Source organism: Centroberyx gerrardi, chromosome 7 (assembly GCF_048128805.1).
Source record: "Centroberyx gerrardi isolate f3 chromosome 7, fCenGer3.hap1.cur.20231027, whole genome shotgun sequence".
NCBI classification, from domain to species: Eukaryota; Metazoa; Chordata; class Actinopteri; order Beryciformes; family Berycidae; genus Centroberyx; species Centroberyx gerrardi.
In genome coordinates, this window is record NC_136003.1 from 31737298 (window position 1) to 31755149 (window position 17852).

Consider the following 17852-nt stretch of genomic DNA (forward strand, 5'->3'; position numbering starts at 1 on the left):
GCTATCAGGGCCCCTAGACTGTGGAATGCCTTCCTGAGGGACAAGGCAAGTAAATTCACTATCATCTTTTAAAACACTGGGTGAAATACACTTTAATGACTTGTAATGTTTTTGTCTTATTTTTGTGGTCTCTCAAGTTAGTATTGTTTATATTATTATTATTATCATTATTATTATTATTATTGGTAGTAGTAGTATTAAAACCACATCTTTTGAAAGTGTTTCCTAATTGTTATACCTGCTTCATATATTTTATTAATCTTTGTCATGGCTTTCTGTAAAGCATAGTGTATGCCATTTGCTTGATTTATTTATCCAAATCACCTTACAGTACCATGCGTGAATACATTTTTAACATGGGTGACCCTAGTGAAGTCATGTCTAGTGAAGTCAAGCCAGTATCCCTGGCATTGTTTGTGCTACACTCAACTCAGTGAGCGACAACATCAGGCAAAGTATACTGAAACATATAAGAGAAACATATTTTCATATGTTTTCATGTCCATTTAGGCTGAGTGTCTGTAAGCTGTCAGAGGGAAGCTGTGAAGCTCTGGCCTCAGTTCTCAGCTCCCAGTCCTCTAGTCTGAGAGAGCTGGACCTGAGTAACAACGACCTGCAGGATTCAGGAGTGAAGCTGCTCTCTGCTGGACTGGGGAGTCCACACTGTAGACTGGAAACTCTCAGGTCAGTATTCCTCAACCTGTACAACACGACCATTTAAATCCTGGCTCACATATAGGTTAACACCAGTAAATAAACACCTAACCTGTGAAGGATTTTCCTGTTTATATGATTTTCAGACTAATTGTGATACTAACATTTAGCACTACTTTCTTTACTTTTCATGGAGTTATTTCATTATTTCCTCTCCTTGCTGCCACTGGTTTTGAAACCTAAAGAACCAGAATGGACTATATAAATCCTGGTTCACATGCAGATAATGTCACTGAAGATGCCTAATCTCTGTACGATTTACTCTACTTATGTGATTTGCAAACTAATTGTGATGCCAACATTTCACACAACTTTCTAGCCTCTGTGAACTACTACTTGCCATGAGGATATTTCATTATATCCTCTCCTTCCTGCCGCTGTTGTTGAAACCTAAAATAAAAGAAAGGATTTCAATGTGTCTGTCACATACCGAGTCAAGAACTCTTAAATTGGACAAAACAACACAAACAGATCATTGGGTCAACTGGTTATGTTGAAGACTATTACTGCAGTTTTTGCTAGCATTCACCTGCATAATCACAACTAATTTAGGATCAGTATACTAATGAGAAAATCTAACATGTAACTATTGGCAACAATAAAGAAATACAAGTTATACATCACTGGAAGAAAACTCAATTTATTGTAATGTATTAGCTATGACAGTGTATAGCTGTTTGATGCTGATTTGTGTGTGTGCGTGCGTGCGTGCGTGCGTGCGTGCGTGCGTGCGTGCGTGCGTGCGTGCGTGCGTGTGTGTGTGTGTGTGTGTGTGTGTGTGTGTATGTGTGTGTGTGTGTGTGTAGGTTGTCAGGCTGTCTGCTCACAGAGGAAGGCTGTGCTTCTCTGGCCTCAGCTCTGAGCTCCAACCCCTCCCATCTGAGAGAGCTGGACCTGAGCTACAATCATCCAGGAGACTCAGGAGTGAAGCTGCTCTCTGCTGGACTGGAGGGTCCACACTGGAGACTGGACTCTCTCAGGTATGGAGAGGCTTGCTGCCAGGCAGAGGCAATGTCTTATAGAGGGGTTAGAGTTGGCAACCATTTTCTTAGTCAGACAGTGAAGCTGTGTCATACTGTTTAATGTTGGATATGAGTGATGTTGTATGGAAAAATCATTCATATGCCAAGGTTATTAAATGCCCATATTTTCGTGTTAGGTAGAGACCATGAATAAATCCCTCAGGTTGTCCTGCCTCTCACCCTGCACTATCTACTGCTAATTTTGTTTTTCTGATGTCTTCTCTTTCTTTCTTTTAAACTGTGCAAAATGAAAATACAAAAAAATGAAAATACAAAAGAAATATCTGACTCTTATCTGACTTTGTTCATTCTACACCCACAGTCTGGACCATGGTGGACTGCAGTGGTTGAAAGTCGGGTCTGAGGAAGTGTAAGTGTGTATTTAGTTTTATTGATGAAAAAAAAGCAGCACATATTCAACTATTTAGATGGAAAGTCTATCTACACAACAGTATGTGACATCCATTTATTCAAATTCTGCTGTAAAAGTCAAGCTATTAATAAACCAACAAACGATGAATAAACAGAACAGTTATATTAGCTCAAAATGCGCTGCTGTATTGTGTCTTGTTCTCCCCATCAGATGCCTGTGAACTCACACTGGACCCAAACACAGCAAACAGGAACCTCTCTCTGTCTGAGGACAACAGCAAGGTGACAGAGGTGGATGAGGCGCAGCCATATCCTGATCACCCAGAGAGATTTGACTGCTGGAAACAGGTGCTGTGTAGAAATGGTCTGACTGGTCGCTGTTACTGGGAGGTAGAGTGGGAAGGAGAGGTTCATATAGGAGCAACTTACAGAGGAATCAGAAGGAGAGGAAGAGATGCTGACTGCCAGCTTGGAGCGAATGACAAGTCCTGGAGTCTGTTCTGCTCTGGTAATACTTACTCTGCCTGTCACAATAACAGAACAACAGCTATATCTATCACCCACTGCTCTGACAGAGTAGCAGTGTATCTGGACTGGTCTGCTGGCTCTCTGTCCTTCTACAGAGTCTCCTCTGACACACTGATCCACCTCCACACCTTCCACTCCACATTCACTGAACCCCTCTACCCTGGGTTTGGGTTTAGGTTTAGGTTTGGGTCTGAGTTGTTTGGTTCCTCAGTGTCTCTGTGTCAGATAGAGGAGGGAGAGTCGCCTCCTGTGTAGAGAAACACTCACACTCCTGACTAAAGACAGCTGCTGAAATGATAATTCGCTCTGTACAGGATCACCACACACACACACACACACCCACACACCAACACCCACATACACACACACACACACACACAGCATATTCACATACATAATATTTGTATTTTCATATAACTCATTTTCCTTTGTACAAACATGATTCCTCAGTAAACAGTGTATTTTTAATACAAATTTAAGTTTGACTACAAATTTTACATGGACAATTTATTTGGAAAATGAAACGGATGAGCTAGCTTGCCGCTTTTTTTTTAGGATTTGGTATCTTACTAATCCACTTGTTGAAATCCATGTCTGCAATGACCCCTGTTGAGCTCTGGGAGGAGCAACGGGCACACCTCTGCTGTCTGAAGTCAACCAGACACAGGTGTGCTCAATCTGCCTCTGAGTAACTAACCCTGAGTAACTAACCCTAACCCTGAGCTCTCATAACTAGGAGGAGAAACTGTTCTGTTTTGCTCTGCCACCAACCAGACTGGTCTTCCCTTTATTCTTGTTGAGTGTGTCTAAAGTGAGTAATATATTGAGCGTATTGCTTAACCTTTAGAATATTGAGTTATTATTCCATGCCTTTTTAGTTTGATAATCTCATGTGTTTGCATAGTTCCATTTAATTCCATTGTTTAACTGATGTATTGTTTGTGTGTGTTTGAAAATCAGTTTAACTCTGTTCAATGCCAACTGAGAATTTGAGTTTAATAATTTGTGTGTTAAATATAATAAATATATACACACATACATCTGAGTGAGTGATTGAGTGGCCCACCAGGCTCCTGTAGGACACACAACAGGCAGCGCGGGAGGGTCATCACATAGCCCTCTTGTGGCTCATACTGGCTACAGCATGTGTACATGTTGGCTGGTTTACTGTCGATTTATATTGTTGCTCTGCATTTTGTTTGTACTGTGAAAGTAACGAAACAGTATGATGACAGTGTCCTTTTTCTACCTACACAAACATGTGGTTAGGGTTGGTAGACTATATTGTACTACTATAGCCTACTAGCCTATTATAGACTCCGGTGAGGGCAGTTTCTGATAAGAAAATCCATTTATATATAAGTCAGCAGAATACTGTGAATATTACCATGGAAACAGAAATTACATGGAAAGTTAAAACCACAAGTAAACGGAATGAGATTTTTACATGCCTCCGCTAATATCAGCATATCCCAGTGTGCTAATATTTCCACTGTGAGGAACCTAAGACTTTGAGTCCACTAGCCTACATTTCAGAGCAAATATAGGCTCCTCTTTTGTTTTTAGTTTTTTATTTATTTTAGTCTGCTCTATGTAGGCTATCACATGCATGCAGTTAGTGGTAATACTGATGAAAAACTAAGCGTAGAAAATGTGGCCGGTTGATAAAAAATGTTTTCATTTCTAAACACAACTGTTTATTTTCATCTACTGAGTACTATTTCACCAGGGTAGTTGTATTCTATTACTTTTATCTGGTGATGGCTATTCTACGAGTGTTTCTACTTTCCTGTTAAGTACAGATGTTGTGTGTTTAATATGATGCTTCACTTTGGTAGAACATTTCCACTGTCCATCAAACGCTCCTCAATCAGTTCAGCAGCAGTCTGCTTCCAACATCAGCTGCTCTGGGATCCACTGTCACCACTGATCAGCTCTCAGTATTGATCATGGAAAACAGGCAATATTACTTCTCAAACATTTTGATCCAGGACACTATGAAATTAAATAATCTTGAGTTACTTCGCTGTGTTTGGAGAAGGAAGAGTAGGGTTGTTAGGATAAGTTTAAAACATAACAGTGACTAGTGCTGATGTGGGTCCCCAGAGTGTCCAGTATGTGTTAGACACTTCATGATCTCCTATAGTGATATGTGTGCTAAACAATGGAGATGTTCTACTAAAGAGAAATATCTATTTTAGCCCTATTTACACTGTTGCAGTTGAGGTTTTAATGTGTATTTTCTACTATGACCAGTAGAGGACAGAATTTCATTGAATAACAACACAGGACATTTGTTCATTCATACCGATGAGCAGCTGAGAGTCTCCAATCCACCTGCATGTCTTTGGACTTTGGAGGAAACAAAGACAAACACGGGGAAAATATGCAAACTCCACACAGACAGGACCAGGAATCGAACTGGGACATTACTGTTATGAGGTGACAGCGCTAACCAACAACCCCACTTCAGTTTTTACAAATGTTTAATAATTTTCCTAGGCATTCCATTCATATGAAAACCTTTTAAAAATCCAATTTAGCCAAATACTACCTTATTTTGGAACTTTCTCAATATATCCTTGTCAGAATAGAGCTCGATTTTACTCCAGAAAACAAAACATTTACAGCTTTAACACACATGTAAAACTCAGCTGTCACTGATTGGTTCAAAAGCTCAAATAAAAAAAATCCCACACTGAACAAAATATCTAAAATATAATTAATGTTTTTAAACAAGGCCAGTGGTGCAAAGACAGTGAGTTTTCAGGACAACAGCTTGTTTCCTTGTAAAGGTTAAGCCTCCATTTGGAATCTGTTAATGAGGTTTTTATGTGGAGTGATGTCGCCCTCTAGTGGTTCGTACTAGCTACAATGTGTGCAGGTTGACTGGGTTACTGTAGTTTTTTATATTGATGCTCTGAAAGTAAAAATGTTATTTTTCTGCCTATATGTGTAGTCTGGTAAATGTATCTCGTTGGTATGTCGGTATATAGGAGATACTATCGTACTGTTGTAAACTCATAGGTATGGGCAGTTTCAGGAAATATTCACTTACAAACATCAGTAGCTCCCCTTCTGCACTGATAAAGACAGGGTTGGTATAAGTACTACAATTAGTAGGCCTAATTGTAGTAGTAGGAGTAGTAAGAGTAGTAGCCTACTTGTACTAGCAGGAGTAGTTGGAGTAGTCCCAGTAGTAGTAGTCATAATAGCAGTAGTAGTAGTAGTGGCAGTATTAGGCTAATACTAGTAAATAGTACTAGAAGTAGTAGCAGTTGTAGTAGTAGCAGTAATAATGGTGGATGGTTTGCACAGCCAATCTGTCATGCTGGAGTTGGGAGAGCTGGGCAGGACAGCAGGTGTCAAATCTGTTGAAGCAGAGAGTCACATAAGTAGTAATAAGTAAGTAATAAAGTACTACTACTCTTTCTAGTCCTATCCAGGTTCTAAAGCTGTAAGTAAACTATTGCTGCTATTTCTAGCCTTGTCCAGGTTCTTAAGCTATAAATAATAAAGTAGGCTACTATTTCTAGCCTGTGATCTTTCTCATCCCTCTCCTCCACATCCTTCAGGTTGTTTTCCAGCAGTTTGTATTCCAGGTTTTCTCTCAAGTTTTTCCTCATATGTAGCCTATTTTCTTTTCTGCCTTCCTCTGAAAACATTTGAACTTGTTCATATTTCCTGCCCTTAACATCCTTGTTGGTGGTGAAGGCATGTCTTAAAACTCACTGTTAAGGTTTAAAAGATAACTAAACACTTTTCTGTGACAGTTTGTGAACACATCAGGATTTGGGTGTAAACGTTGGAGTCGTTTATTTGTTGTACATCTTTTTCTAACATGTTTTAATCTCTTTAGTTCACTGTAGATGATGTGGTTAAATGTCACCATTTGATAGACGCATAATAAAACTGCACCACCTGATCTGTGATTTCTCTGCCACAGACTGGATGATTGGTTTCTACCACAGATAGGATGGTTAGAACGGTCCCTCCCATTCAAATCAACGCTCCTGGACGGACGGAGCGGCGGCCGTTTTTATGCGTACCACTCCATAATACGTGGGCCCAATCCCTCATGTCCGCACTCACAGACTCACGGACTTTGACGCGCGTTCCCGACAAGTCCGCGAGGCTTCAGGGCTGTCCCACTGTGAAATCGGTAAGTGCGGGAGGGCTCACTGGCGGACTTTATGAGCCCTTTATGCAGACTTTCAGCAAGTCCGCATTTCTGTAGACTTTTCTTGAGGGAATTACCCACAGTTCATAGCGTTTGTGACGTTAATATTCATGTATGTGGAAAATATCAGCCAATACACCCGATGCAAAAGAAAAAAAAACATAATTAAGGAAAAATAATCACAAAAAACAATTAACAATACCTTAGAGAGAAACAGGAATGAAAGGGTGAAACTACATGCAAGATACAGTTAAAAGAGAAAACATTGCAACATTAAAACAGAATAAACAGCTCATTTGAGAAAAAAGAAAGTTAAGTTTTCCTAAATGTTTAAGAAGGATGTTAGATACTGCTAATATAAGCAGCATGTATAGGCCTATAGCCTTTCTTATGTGCTTATTTGTGCTCATTAAGCTTTATTAAAAGTACCTTTTTCTTTCAACGAAGGCCTACCTCCTACTGTTTCTTTTTTTATCTTTTTTTAATTATTTTTTTTACATATTGTAATGATGTAGTGCAGAATGCAGAATGAAGAGTATTTTCTATATCCATTAGCACAGTATAAACTTTGCAATGTTGCAAAACATATAGGCCCTACCTAGGCCTATGAGTTGTAGGTCCACAAGGAGCTTACAGGTGTTAGCTGATGCTAGCTGGTGCTCTGAGCCCCTGTTTGTGTCAGGTGAGCGGATCAGTTATAATGTCTTCAGAGACTGTTATAGTCTCAGAGTCAGATCATGCCAACTATAAAGAAAGTCCAGTCCGCTGGACACAGAGATCATTGAGGTCTGGCCAGTCCGACCAGACCCCAAAGCTGCAGACTGTGTCCAGTTAGCCATTGGGTTTCTAAACACACACACACCTACATCTTAAAGTGAGAATATTAATGTTTGTATTTTCATGTAGGTTAACTAATTTTACTGTAAACAAATATAATTCATCAGTCACTGTAAATAGAGTGTATTCTATGTACAGGGTAACTGAATATGCTTTTAACATCACACATGTACAAGAACATGGACATTTTGTTTTGGGAATGAAATGAGATAGCAATCTGAGAGGTTTCTGTTGATGATTGACAGGTTAAAATATCTTTCCTTTTGACCTTTGTTTTATTGTATTGTATTGTATTGTATTGTATTTTAATCTCACTACTCCAAGCTAAACATCTGTCTTGATTTCTGTTTGTTTCCCAGAATTAAAGGTTAGACAAACATTGTTTTATATTCTTTTCAAACAAGAAAAGTTTGAAATATATATTTTTTACTCAAATATTAAATTGGAATTGTCCCAGAATAAAGCAAAGAACTGTTCTTTTGTCTTATAATTGTAAGCCATCACTTCTCATAATCAAGGAAAATGTAATCTTTGACATCATTGATTTACATTGCCAAGTTTGTCAAACAAAGATGTCAGAGACACTCAGGTTCACATACAGTATTTGTGTTAAGCACCTAGACTTGTGAAGAAAAACACTATAACAACTATAGAGTTTTAATGTAGAGGCAGGAACATGACTGTCCATAAAAGGTATTTTCAGCCAACTCAAGTGATGCGTTTCATTAAAGTTAACCTTTATTCAGCCAGCTCATTTCCCATGGACTAAGAATCTCTTTAAGGGAGACCTGGTCAAGAAAGCAGCATCATGACAAACATAATGTCACAGACAAACAACATACAGCAGTGTAAGAAAGCAAAACACATTCAGAGTCTAAAATTGTACCTTTTTTAACTTCTTAACCTAGCCCAGGTTTAATAAATGTTAAGTGACTTTATGATGAATTTCTTAGTAAAGCCTTTTTCGACCCTATTCTACCCAATTTTATGAAATTTTGGAACTTGTTTCACCTATCCTCTCAAAATTCAGGTCGGTTTTACATCAGAATTTTTTTTTACAACCATACCTGAAAAATACTAATTGTATTTCAGGTTAAAACAACAGCAATAGTTCTAGGCCAGTAGAGAGGTGACAGTGAGAGTGTTATCTTGCAGTTTTCTGGATATGAGCAGAGTTAAGAATGAGGTTTTGGTTTTTGTGTGCAGTGAGGACGCCCTCTAGTGGTTTCTACTGGCTACAGCGTGTGTGCAGGTTGGCTGGTTTACTGTAGCTTTAGATTGTTGCTTGGCTCTCTGTTTCTACTCTGAAAGTAAACGAACAGTATTCTGATTTTTTAATGCCTATACAGGAGTAGTCTGGTTAATGTTTGTGTTAGGTATATAGATAGTCTGTAGGACATATACTTTTAATAGCCTACCAGCCTGCTATAGACTCGGGTAAGGGCAGTTTCAGGAAACACTGCCAGAGATCAGTAGCTCCCCCTTCTGGACGGACAAGGAAAGGTTTAGTATAAAACAAAATCTGTGTCTACATCTATTTCCATGGTTTACATGCAGAGCATTCTGGATGCTAGCTCATAGCACAATTAAGAGTCAGATTGGCGTTAACCGTGTTCATGTCCCGATAAGAAAATCCATAGATATATGATCAGCAGAATACTCTATTACCATGGAAACAGAATTTACACTGACAGTAAAAAATAACAGTAAACAGGATAAAATACACAGATATTAACTGTTTAATCTGTTTAATCTCTGTGGGATGTCTAGTTATATACCTCAGCTACTATCAGCATATCCCAGCTAGAGTCCTCTACAATTCAAAGCAAATATTCTGGCTTCTTTTTCTTATTTCATCTTTTTTTGTTTGTTTGTTAGGCTACTATTAGTGTAGAAATTGTGACCAGTTAATTAAAAATGTTTTTATTTCAAGACACCTAACTTTGACAGAACTGTCCTTTTAGCTGAACCTACAGAGGTTAATGCACTGAGGATGGAAAATTTCCTGGCAATAAATTACAAAGACAGGACACTTTACATGTAGGTCTACTTTCACTTTCACCTTGACTGGTGATACTTTAATGCTTTTACTTGAGAAAATTGTTGAATGGAGAACCTTTCATTTCATCTTCTGAGTTTGTATCAGGGTTGTTCTGTTTTTAGTTAAATTAGAGGATTTATGTACTTCTACATCCACTTTGGTCGAACATTTCCAATCAGAGAACAGAGATATTCTCAGAAAGCTTTTTCAGCAAGCACACACGTAATCTACTATTATTATTAGTGGTAGCCACCGCGACCCTGATGGTGTTGACCATATGTAACGCCCCAATGGTAGATTAAGTGCAGGTTGGACAGCATATCTTCCTGTAGATATCATCCAATTTATTGAACGTATCAAATGAGAATATTTAAAAAATTACAGTGATGTCCTGATCATATGGCTTATTTTGTGCAGGTCAGGTTTACAATGAGATTCTAATATTCTGTACAATAAATACTGGTCTGGCAGATCAGAAAATTGACACAGAGCATCTGAGGAAACACTGTAAGTTTGCACCTGCTGCACATGCTCGCACACCAAAAGATAAGATCCACCACCTGCTGGATAACTGTGAGTTTCTACATGAAAGCCTGTGATCTTTCTCATCCCTTTCCTCAACACCCTTCGGTTTTCTCTCAAGTTTTTCCTCATGTATTTTCTTTTTATCCTCCTCTGAACACATTTGAATTTGTTCTTATTTCCTACCCTGAACACCCTTTTCTTCTTCTTCAATAGGTCCTTTCAGACTCATAGTCTCCTAGAACAGTCGTTACCAACTGTTTTCCTCAGGGCCCCTAGTCTCTTCCACATAATAGTTTCATTCAGACAAACAAAGCAGGATTTATTGACATTTGCTTCAATAATTCTACTAGAGAACATCTACAGCTTACGAGTTTACAATAGGCGACTCATTGTATACATTTTACTCAGACATTTTTGGTCAGCAGTCAGTTTTCTTCAATGATACACTTGGCAAATGATAGGACTGGTTTAATATAATAATTTGAGTTGGACACTACAGTTTCATGTTCTGAGATGGTTCCTCTCTTCCTCTCTTTCTACTAAAAAGTTGATTTCCCACCCTGGTGGTCTTCCTCTCTGTCTACCAGGATCCAGCAGGAGAGACCAGACTCCCCTGAACCCAGCTGTGTGTCCATGAAGAGTGACTGGTCAAAGGATGAACCTATTTATTTTAAAAAAGAACATCATTCATCTGAAAACATGTAAGGTGTTACAGCCATTAAAATATTACTAAATTTTGTTTTGACTATACTTATCCAGAAAAGGTTCACAGACAATGCTTGCTCTTTTTCAGCATCGCTCTTCTTCACATACAGTTATATATTCACACCTGGCAGCTGTCCAGTACAACCAGTCTTCTGTTGTTGGCCACTGGGAGCTGACCAGTATATGGGCATTTTGGTGATAGTTGTGGAGGGAGGGCAGAGTGTTACTTATTTACTCTCCCCACTATCCAAGTCACAAACTGTCAACCTGCTGCCTCTCTCGCCTTTTTACTACCATCACCTTGTTTTGTCCATCCTGTGTTTCTACCAGGATCCAGCAGGAGAGACCAGACTCCCCTGAACCCAGCTGTGTGTACATGAAGAGTGACCGGTCTATGCGGCAACCTATTGTTTTCAAAGATGGACATCACTCTACTGACCAAAGGTAAGACTTTACATCTGACGATAGAAACAGATGTTTTTTTTTGTTTTTGTTTTTTATCAGTCTCTCAGTGATGAGATATAAAATTGGTTGGCCCCTTCATACTCTGTTAATTTTCCTCTTTCAAAACATCATATCTAATAATCAGAGCAGCATTTATAGTGATGTTTACCTTGTGTTTCTACTAGGATCCATTGTAACAGAGCACAAAATCTTTAACTACACATCTTTGGGCGTGTGTGTGTGTGTGTCTTGGACATTATATGACCTAATACATCATGTTTTCTCCACAGAGTCCACCAGGAGAGGTCAGAGGTTCCCAGTGGTCAGTCTGCCCAGGAGCATCAAACAGACCTGGCTTCTATATTTATGGTGTGTGTAAAACAACACCTTTTACTTCAGCTACAAATGAAATGAAAAAACAACCATTCTGGCCATAATAGTCTCCATGCTACACTCTTGAGACCAATGGGCTTTCAATCCATGACAGATGGATTTGAGGATGTGTCACATAAATTTTATCTGACATTTTTATTTTTATATTTTCTTCAAGCTGCTTGAGGAGAACATCATCACTTTTGTGAAGGACAAGCTGAAGAAGTTCCAGAGGGTTCTGAGTCCAGATTACCCAGAATGCAAAGATAGTCAGAGGGAGGATGAGAAGGTGGTGGATGGTGAGGAGAAAGAACAGAAGAGAAGCAGCAGAGACGCACTTCTGAAGATCACACTGCACTTCCTGAGGAGAATGAAGCAGGAGGAGCTGGCTGACTCTCTGGAGAGCAGTAAGAGGCTTTTAACAGGTTTAACATGGCGGAGAGGGGAAAGGGTGGGAAAATGGGAGATGTTTATATTTCCAGACTGCTGTAAATGTAGACATTTCTCAAGCAAGGTCTATAGCTCCATATCAAATGGTAAATGACCACAATCCCAATGGATAATCTGGTAAAACTATTGACAGGTTAAGTGTAACGTGTTGAACACAGTCATGCGTGTTAATAAACAACATCACAGAGGTTGCCCTTCACTATGAGCTGCACACACAGTCAGGATCAGTTTGTCCAGCAGTGATGAGCTGAATAGGTACTAGGAAAATATATTGATTCACCTCTAAATGTTTACATTTTTCAGATATTCGGTAACATCCACTAATTGATGTTATTTGTTGTTTTCCATTCAGAAACTATTGCTGCAGTGTGCGAACGTGAACTCAAATCTAATCTGAAGGAGAAGTTTCAGTGTCTGTTTGAGGGGATTGCTAAAGCAGGAAACCCAGCACTTCTGAATCAGATCTACACAGAGCTCCACATCACAGAGGGAGAGAGTGGAGAGGTCAATGATGAACATGAGGTCAGACAGATTGAAGCAGCATCCAGGAAACCAGCGAGACCAGAAACAACAATCAAATGTGAAGACATATTTAAACCCTTACCTGGAAGAGATAAACCAACCAGAACATTGATGACAAAGGGAGTGGCTGGCATTGGGAAAACAGTCTTAACACAGAAGTTCACTCTGGACTGGGCTGAAGACAAAGCCAACCACAATATTCAGTTCACATTTCCAGTCGCTTTCCGAGAGCTGAATTTGCTGAAAGGGAAAAAGTACAGCTTGGTGGAACTTCTTCATCACTTCTTCATTGAGACCAAAGCAGCAGGAATCTGCAGGTTTGACAAGTTCCAGGTTGTGTTCATCTTTGACGGTCTGGATGAGTGTCGACTTCCTCTAGACTTCCAGAACAACGAGATCTGGACTGATGTTACAGAGTCAACCTCAGTGGACGTGCTGCTGACAAACCTCATCAAGGGGAAACTGCTTCCCTCTGCTCGCCTCTGGATAACCACACGACCTGCAGCAGCCAATCAGATCCCTCCTGAGTGCGTTGACATGGTGACAGAGGTGAGAGGGTTCACTGACCCACAGAAGGACGAGTACTTCAGGAAGAGATTCGGAGATGAGGAGCTGGCCAGCAGAATCATCTCCCACATCAAGACTTCACGAAGCCTCCACATCATGTGCCACATCCCAGTCTTCTGCTGGATCACTGCTACAGTTCTGGAGCATGTGTTGAGAACAGATGAGAGAGGAGTGATGCCCAAGACCCTGACTGAGATGTACATCCACTTCCTGGTGGTTCAGTCCAAACTGGGCAATGTCAAGTATCATGGGAGAGCTGAGACAGATCCACTCTGGACTTCAGAGACCAAGAAGATGATTCTGTCTCTGGGAAAACTGGCTTTTGAGCAGCTGAAGAAAGGCAACCTGATCTTCTATGAAGCCGACCTGACAGAGTGTGGCATTGATATCAGAGCAGCCTCAGTGTACTCAGGAGTGTTCACACAGATCTTTAAAGAGGAGCGTGGGCTGAACCAGGACAAGGTGTTCTGCTTTGTCCATCTGAGCATTCAGGAGTTTCTGGCTGCTGTTTATGTCTTTCTGTCATTCATCAACACTGATGTCAATCTACTGTCAGAACCACAATCAACATCCTGGTGTCCTACATTATCAAAGTGGTGTCCTACACTATTAGGATGCCGTTCTACACTGTTAAGAAACAACTCTAACGTAAATCACCTCTACCAGAGAGCTGTGGACAAGGCCTTACAGAGTCCAAATGGACACCTGGACTTGTTCCTCCGCTTCCTCCTGGGCCTTTCACTGGAGACCAATCAGACTCTCCTACGAGGCCTGCTGACACAGACAGGAAGTAGCTCACAAACCAATCAGGAAACAGTCCAGTACATCAAGGACAAGATCAGGGAGAATCCTTCTCCAGAGAGAAGCATCAATCTGTTCCACTGTCTGAATGAGCTGAATGACCGTTCTCTAGTGGAGGAGATCCAACAGTACCTGAGATCAGGAAGTTTCTCCACAGCCAAACTCTCCCCTGCTCAGTGGTCGGCTCTGGTCTTCATCTTACTGTCATCAGAAAAAGAGCTGGACGTGTTTGACCTGAAGAAATACTCTGCTTCAGAGGAGGCTCTTCTGAGGCTGCTGCCAGTGGTCAAAGCCTCCAGTATTTCTCTGTAGGTGCATAGATAACTGGATAGAATCAAAATACTAAATCTAATATTCATACAGAAGAGGAACAATAAATCTTTTCAAAGTTTTTGTTTTTCTTTATCATTAATTCTTCTTCAGGCTGAGTGGCTGTCAGCTGTCAGAGAGAAGCTGTGAAGCTCTGGCCTCAGTTCTCAGCTCCCAGTCCTCTCGTCTGAGAGAGCTGGACCTGAGTAACAACGACCTGCAGGATTCAGGAGTGAAGCTGCTCTCTGCTGGACTGGAGAGTCCACACTGTAGACTGGAAACTCTCAGGTCAGTCTTCCTCAACCTGTTCAACACATGACCATTTAAATGCTGGTTTACATGTAGGTTACCATCATTGACGATGCCCAGTTTCTCAATGATTTTCCTGCTTACATGATTTTTAACAAGTTGTGGTATTAACATTTTGCACCAAAATTTCTAGCCAATGTAAATCACTTTTTATGAGAATATTTCATTATTATTAAGGACTTCTAAAAATTCTGTAGTAAATTGATCCAAAAAATTTTGAATTGGACCAAATGAAAACACTAAGCAGATCATTGGGTCAACTGTTTGTGGTGATCATTATCACATCTAATTTTAGACCATTATGCTAATGATAAAATCTTACGTAACTTGTTTTAATCAGGGAGTTTACAGTAACAGCTGGGCTCTCTTTTTCACAAAACCCCTTTTTACAACTGCGGGCAAAATTAATCCTCAATAATAAACAAAAACAAATGTATCACTAGAAGAACACTGAACAATGCGTAGCTCTTCACTGCTGCTGCTCTGTGTGTGTGTGTGTGTGTGTGTGTGTGTATGTAGCTTGTCAGGTTGTCTGGTCACAGAGGAAGGCTGTGCTTCTCTGGCCTCAGCTCTGAGCTCCAACCCCTCCCATCTGAGAGAGCTGGACCTGAGCTACAATCATCCAGGAGACTCAGGAGTGAAGCTGCTCTCTGCTGGACTGGAGGATCCACACTGGAGACTGGAGAGACTCAGGTATGTTATGTTATTCTGCAGTTACATTATGCTGTGTGTGTGCGTGTGTGTGTGTGTGTGTGTGTGTGTGTGTGTGTGTGTGTGTGTGTATTGGTTTGTCCATTTGTCTTTCTGTGTCAATATTTCTGTCTACAACACTGTCTTCCACAGTGTTGGCCATGGTGGAAAGTGGCGGTTGCAAACAGTGCCCTTACGGTGTAAGTAGAGCTTTCCTAGTGTCATTCAACACATTATCGACTAAACTCCTATGGAAAAACAGGCAAACAATCAATTAATCAACAAATCATAAACAGAACAGGTTTATTAGAATAAAAACTGCTATTGTATTGTGTCTTGTTCTCGCCATCAGATGCCTGTGAACTCACACTGGACCCAAACACAGCACACAGGAACCTCTCTCTGTCTGAAGACAACAGAAAGGTGATAGACGTGACGGACGAGCAGCCACATCCTGATCACCCAGAGAGATTTGACTACTGGTACCAGGTGCTGTGTAAAACTGGCCTGACTGGGCGCTGTTACTGGGAGGTCGAGAGGAAAGGATCTGTCGATATAGGAGTGACATACAGAGGAATCAGAAGAAAAACAAGGGACGATGATTGCAGGCTTGGAGGGAATGACAAGTCCTGGAGTCTGTACTGCTCTGATAATAGTTACACTGCCTGGCACAATAACAGAACAACAGAGATACATCCCCCCCTCCCCTCTGACTCTAACAGAGTAGCAGTGTATCTGGACTGGCCTGCTGGCACTCTGTCCTTCTACAGAGTCTCCTCTGACACACTGATCCACCTCCACACCTTCCACTCCACATTCACTGAACCCCTCTACCCTGGGTTCAGGTTTAGGTGTAGATTTGGGTTTGAGGTTTTTGGTTCCTCAGTGTCTCTGTGTCAGATAGAGGAGGGGGAGTCACCTTGTGTGGGGAACTACTCACACTGCTGACCAAACAGTTGTTGAATTGATAGTTCACTCTGTACAGGATCACACACACACACGCACGCACGCACGCACACACAGACAATTTATCCGTTAGGGTTAATATTGTTTGATCCGATTCATTTCAAACCAGCATAGTTATGAATATATATATATATTTTTTAACTTTCATTGTAATTATAATTACTTCCTCAAATTAATCCAATATATTGTTATTTTCCTTTATAAGTTGTGTGAGTGATAATAATGAATAATAGAATTATGACAACAAACACGCACAAAAATATACAGTTTTAATATAGATGGTTTTTTTTTACAGTGGGTGCTTATGGACCAAATCTATTCTAAACTAATCTGGACTAAACAAAGCAAAGACAACTACTTATTGAGTCTGACACAAGATCAAGAGAGGATTGCATTCTAACTGATCTTGAGAGCTCATCATTAAAAACAAAAAACATTAAAAATACTGCCAAATTATAGGACATTGTCCACTTTTTATGAATAACAATCAAAAAGTCACCCTTCAAGCAGGGGTGAAGAGTAGTATTTCTACCTAAGATCATGACTTTTCAGAGCAATTAGTAATTTTAAAGTAAAAAAAAGTATTAGTATTTTTAAAGTAAAAGTATTTTTCCTTTTAAACAAGTAAAACTTTAAACCTAATTTGTTGATGTGAATATGTAGTTATGACTGCTCTAAAATAAACAAATAGTTTTTTGGTCTTATTAATTGTGAGCCTTATTTACAGCATTACTTAACATACAGAGAAAACTCAGCTGTCACTGACCGGATCAAAAGTTCAAATAAAATTACACACTGAACAAAACTTATGAGAAACTTGAGTGTCTCAAATCCATCTGAATGTCTTTGGACTGTGGGAGGAAACCAGAGCAGCGGGAGGAAATCCCAGGCGATCGCCCCGTGATCGATCACGGGGAGAAAATGCAAACTCCACACAGACAGAACCAGGAATTGAAACTGGGACATTTTTGCTGAGGCGACAGCACTAACCCCCACTCCAGTTTTTAAGTGCTAAATTATTTTCATAAGAAGTCGGTATGAAACACTTTTTTAAACCCAATTTTGCCGATTTGGACCATATTTTGGAAGTTTCTTAACATAACCATAGTGAGTTTGCACGTACAGCTCGAGTTGTACGTGCAAATGTTAAGATTGTTAAAGGTTTATATTTATTGTTAGAGGGACTGACAGTCAATGACAGCCGATCAGCTGCCATTGACTGTCAGTCCTTGGATCGAAAGGTCAGACAAATAATTCCAGACTGAACAAAATATCCAAAGAATTGATTTTTCAACAAGGCCAGTAGTGGTGGCAGCGATGCACAGGGTTTTCTGGACAGCAGCTAATTACCTTGTAAAGGTCACATTTGGGATAATGGGACCTGTTAATACTAATAATTTGAGTTGGAATATGCTGAGATGGTTCTTCTCTTCCCTTTTTGCTGCATCTCTCTCTCTCTCTCTCTCTCTCTCTCTCTCTCTCTTTCTCTCTCTCTCTC

General features: G+C 40.1%; 2 protein-coding genes across 2 annotated transcripts in view; both read left to right on the forward strand.

The window, feature by feature from the left end:
* LOC139916982 (uncharacterized) overlaps nt 1-17852 on the forward strand; it is a 99772-nt gene that overhangs the window by 16462 nt on the left and 65458 nt on the right. Inside the window, exon 12 of the mRNA XM_078284741.1 lies at nt 511-684. Within this exon, the coding sequence (XP_078140867.1) occupies nt 511-684 (174 nt within the window). The remainder of the gene's footprint in view (nt 1-510; nt 685-17852) is intronic.
* On the forward strand, nt 5935-16336 carry LOC139918917 (NACHT, LRR and PYD domains-containing protein 3-like). Its single transcript, XM_078284939.1, has 13 exons — nt 5935-5998; nt 6731-6798; nt 7499-7602; nt 10807-10901; nt 11278-11368; nt 11659-11737; nt 11919-12147; nt 12543-13872; nt 13915-14388; nt 14504-14677; nt 15218-15391; nt 15542-15588; nt 15741-16336. Exons 1-13 carry the CDS (start codon nt 5935-5937, stop codon nt 16334-16336), a joined length of 3525 nt encoding a protein of 1174 aa, XP_078141065.1.

Bases quoted from the DNA above. Each gene is read 5' to 3' on its own strand.
- LOC139918917 (XM_078284939.1), top strand. From the start codon at position 5,935: ATGGTGGATGGTTTGCACAGCCAATCTGTCATGCTGGAGTTGGGAGAG. The intron at 14,389-14,503 runs GTAGGTGCATAG...ATTCTTCTTCAG, and splicing joins AAAGCCTCCAGTATTTCTCT to GCTGAGTGGCTGTCAGCTGT. The intron at 15,392-15,541 runs GTATGTTATGTT...TGTCTTCCACAG, and splicing joins TGGAGACTGGAGAGACTCAG to TGTTGGCCATGGTGGAAAGT.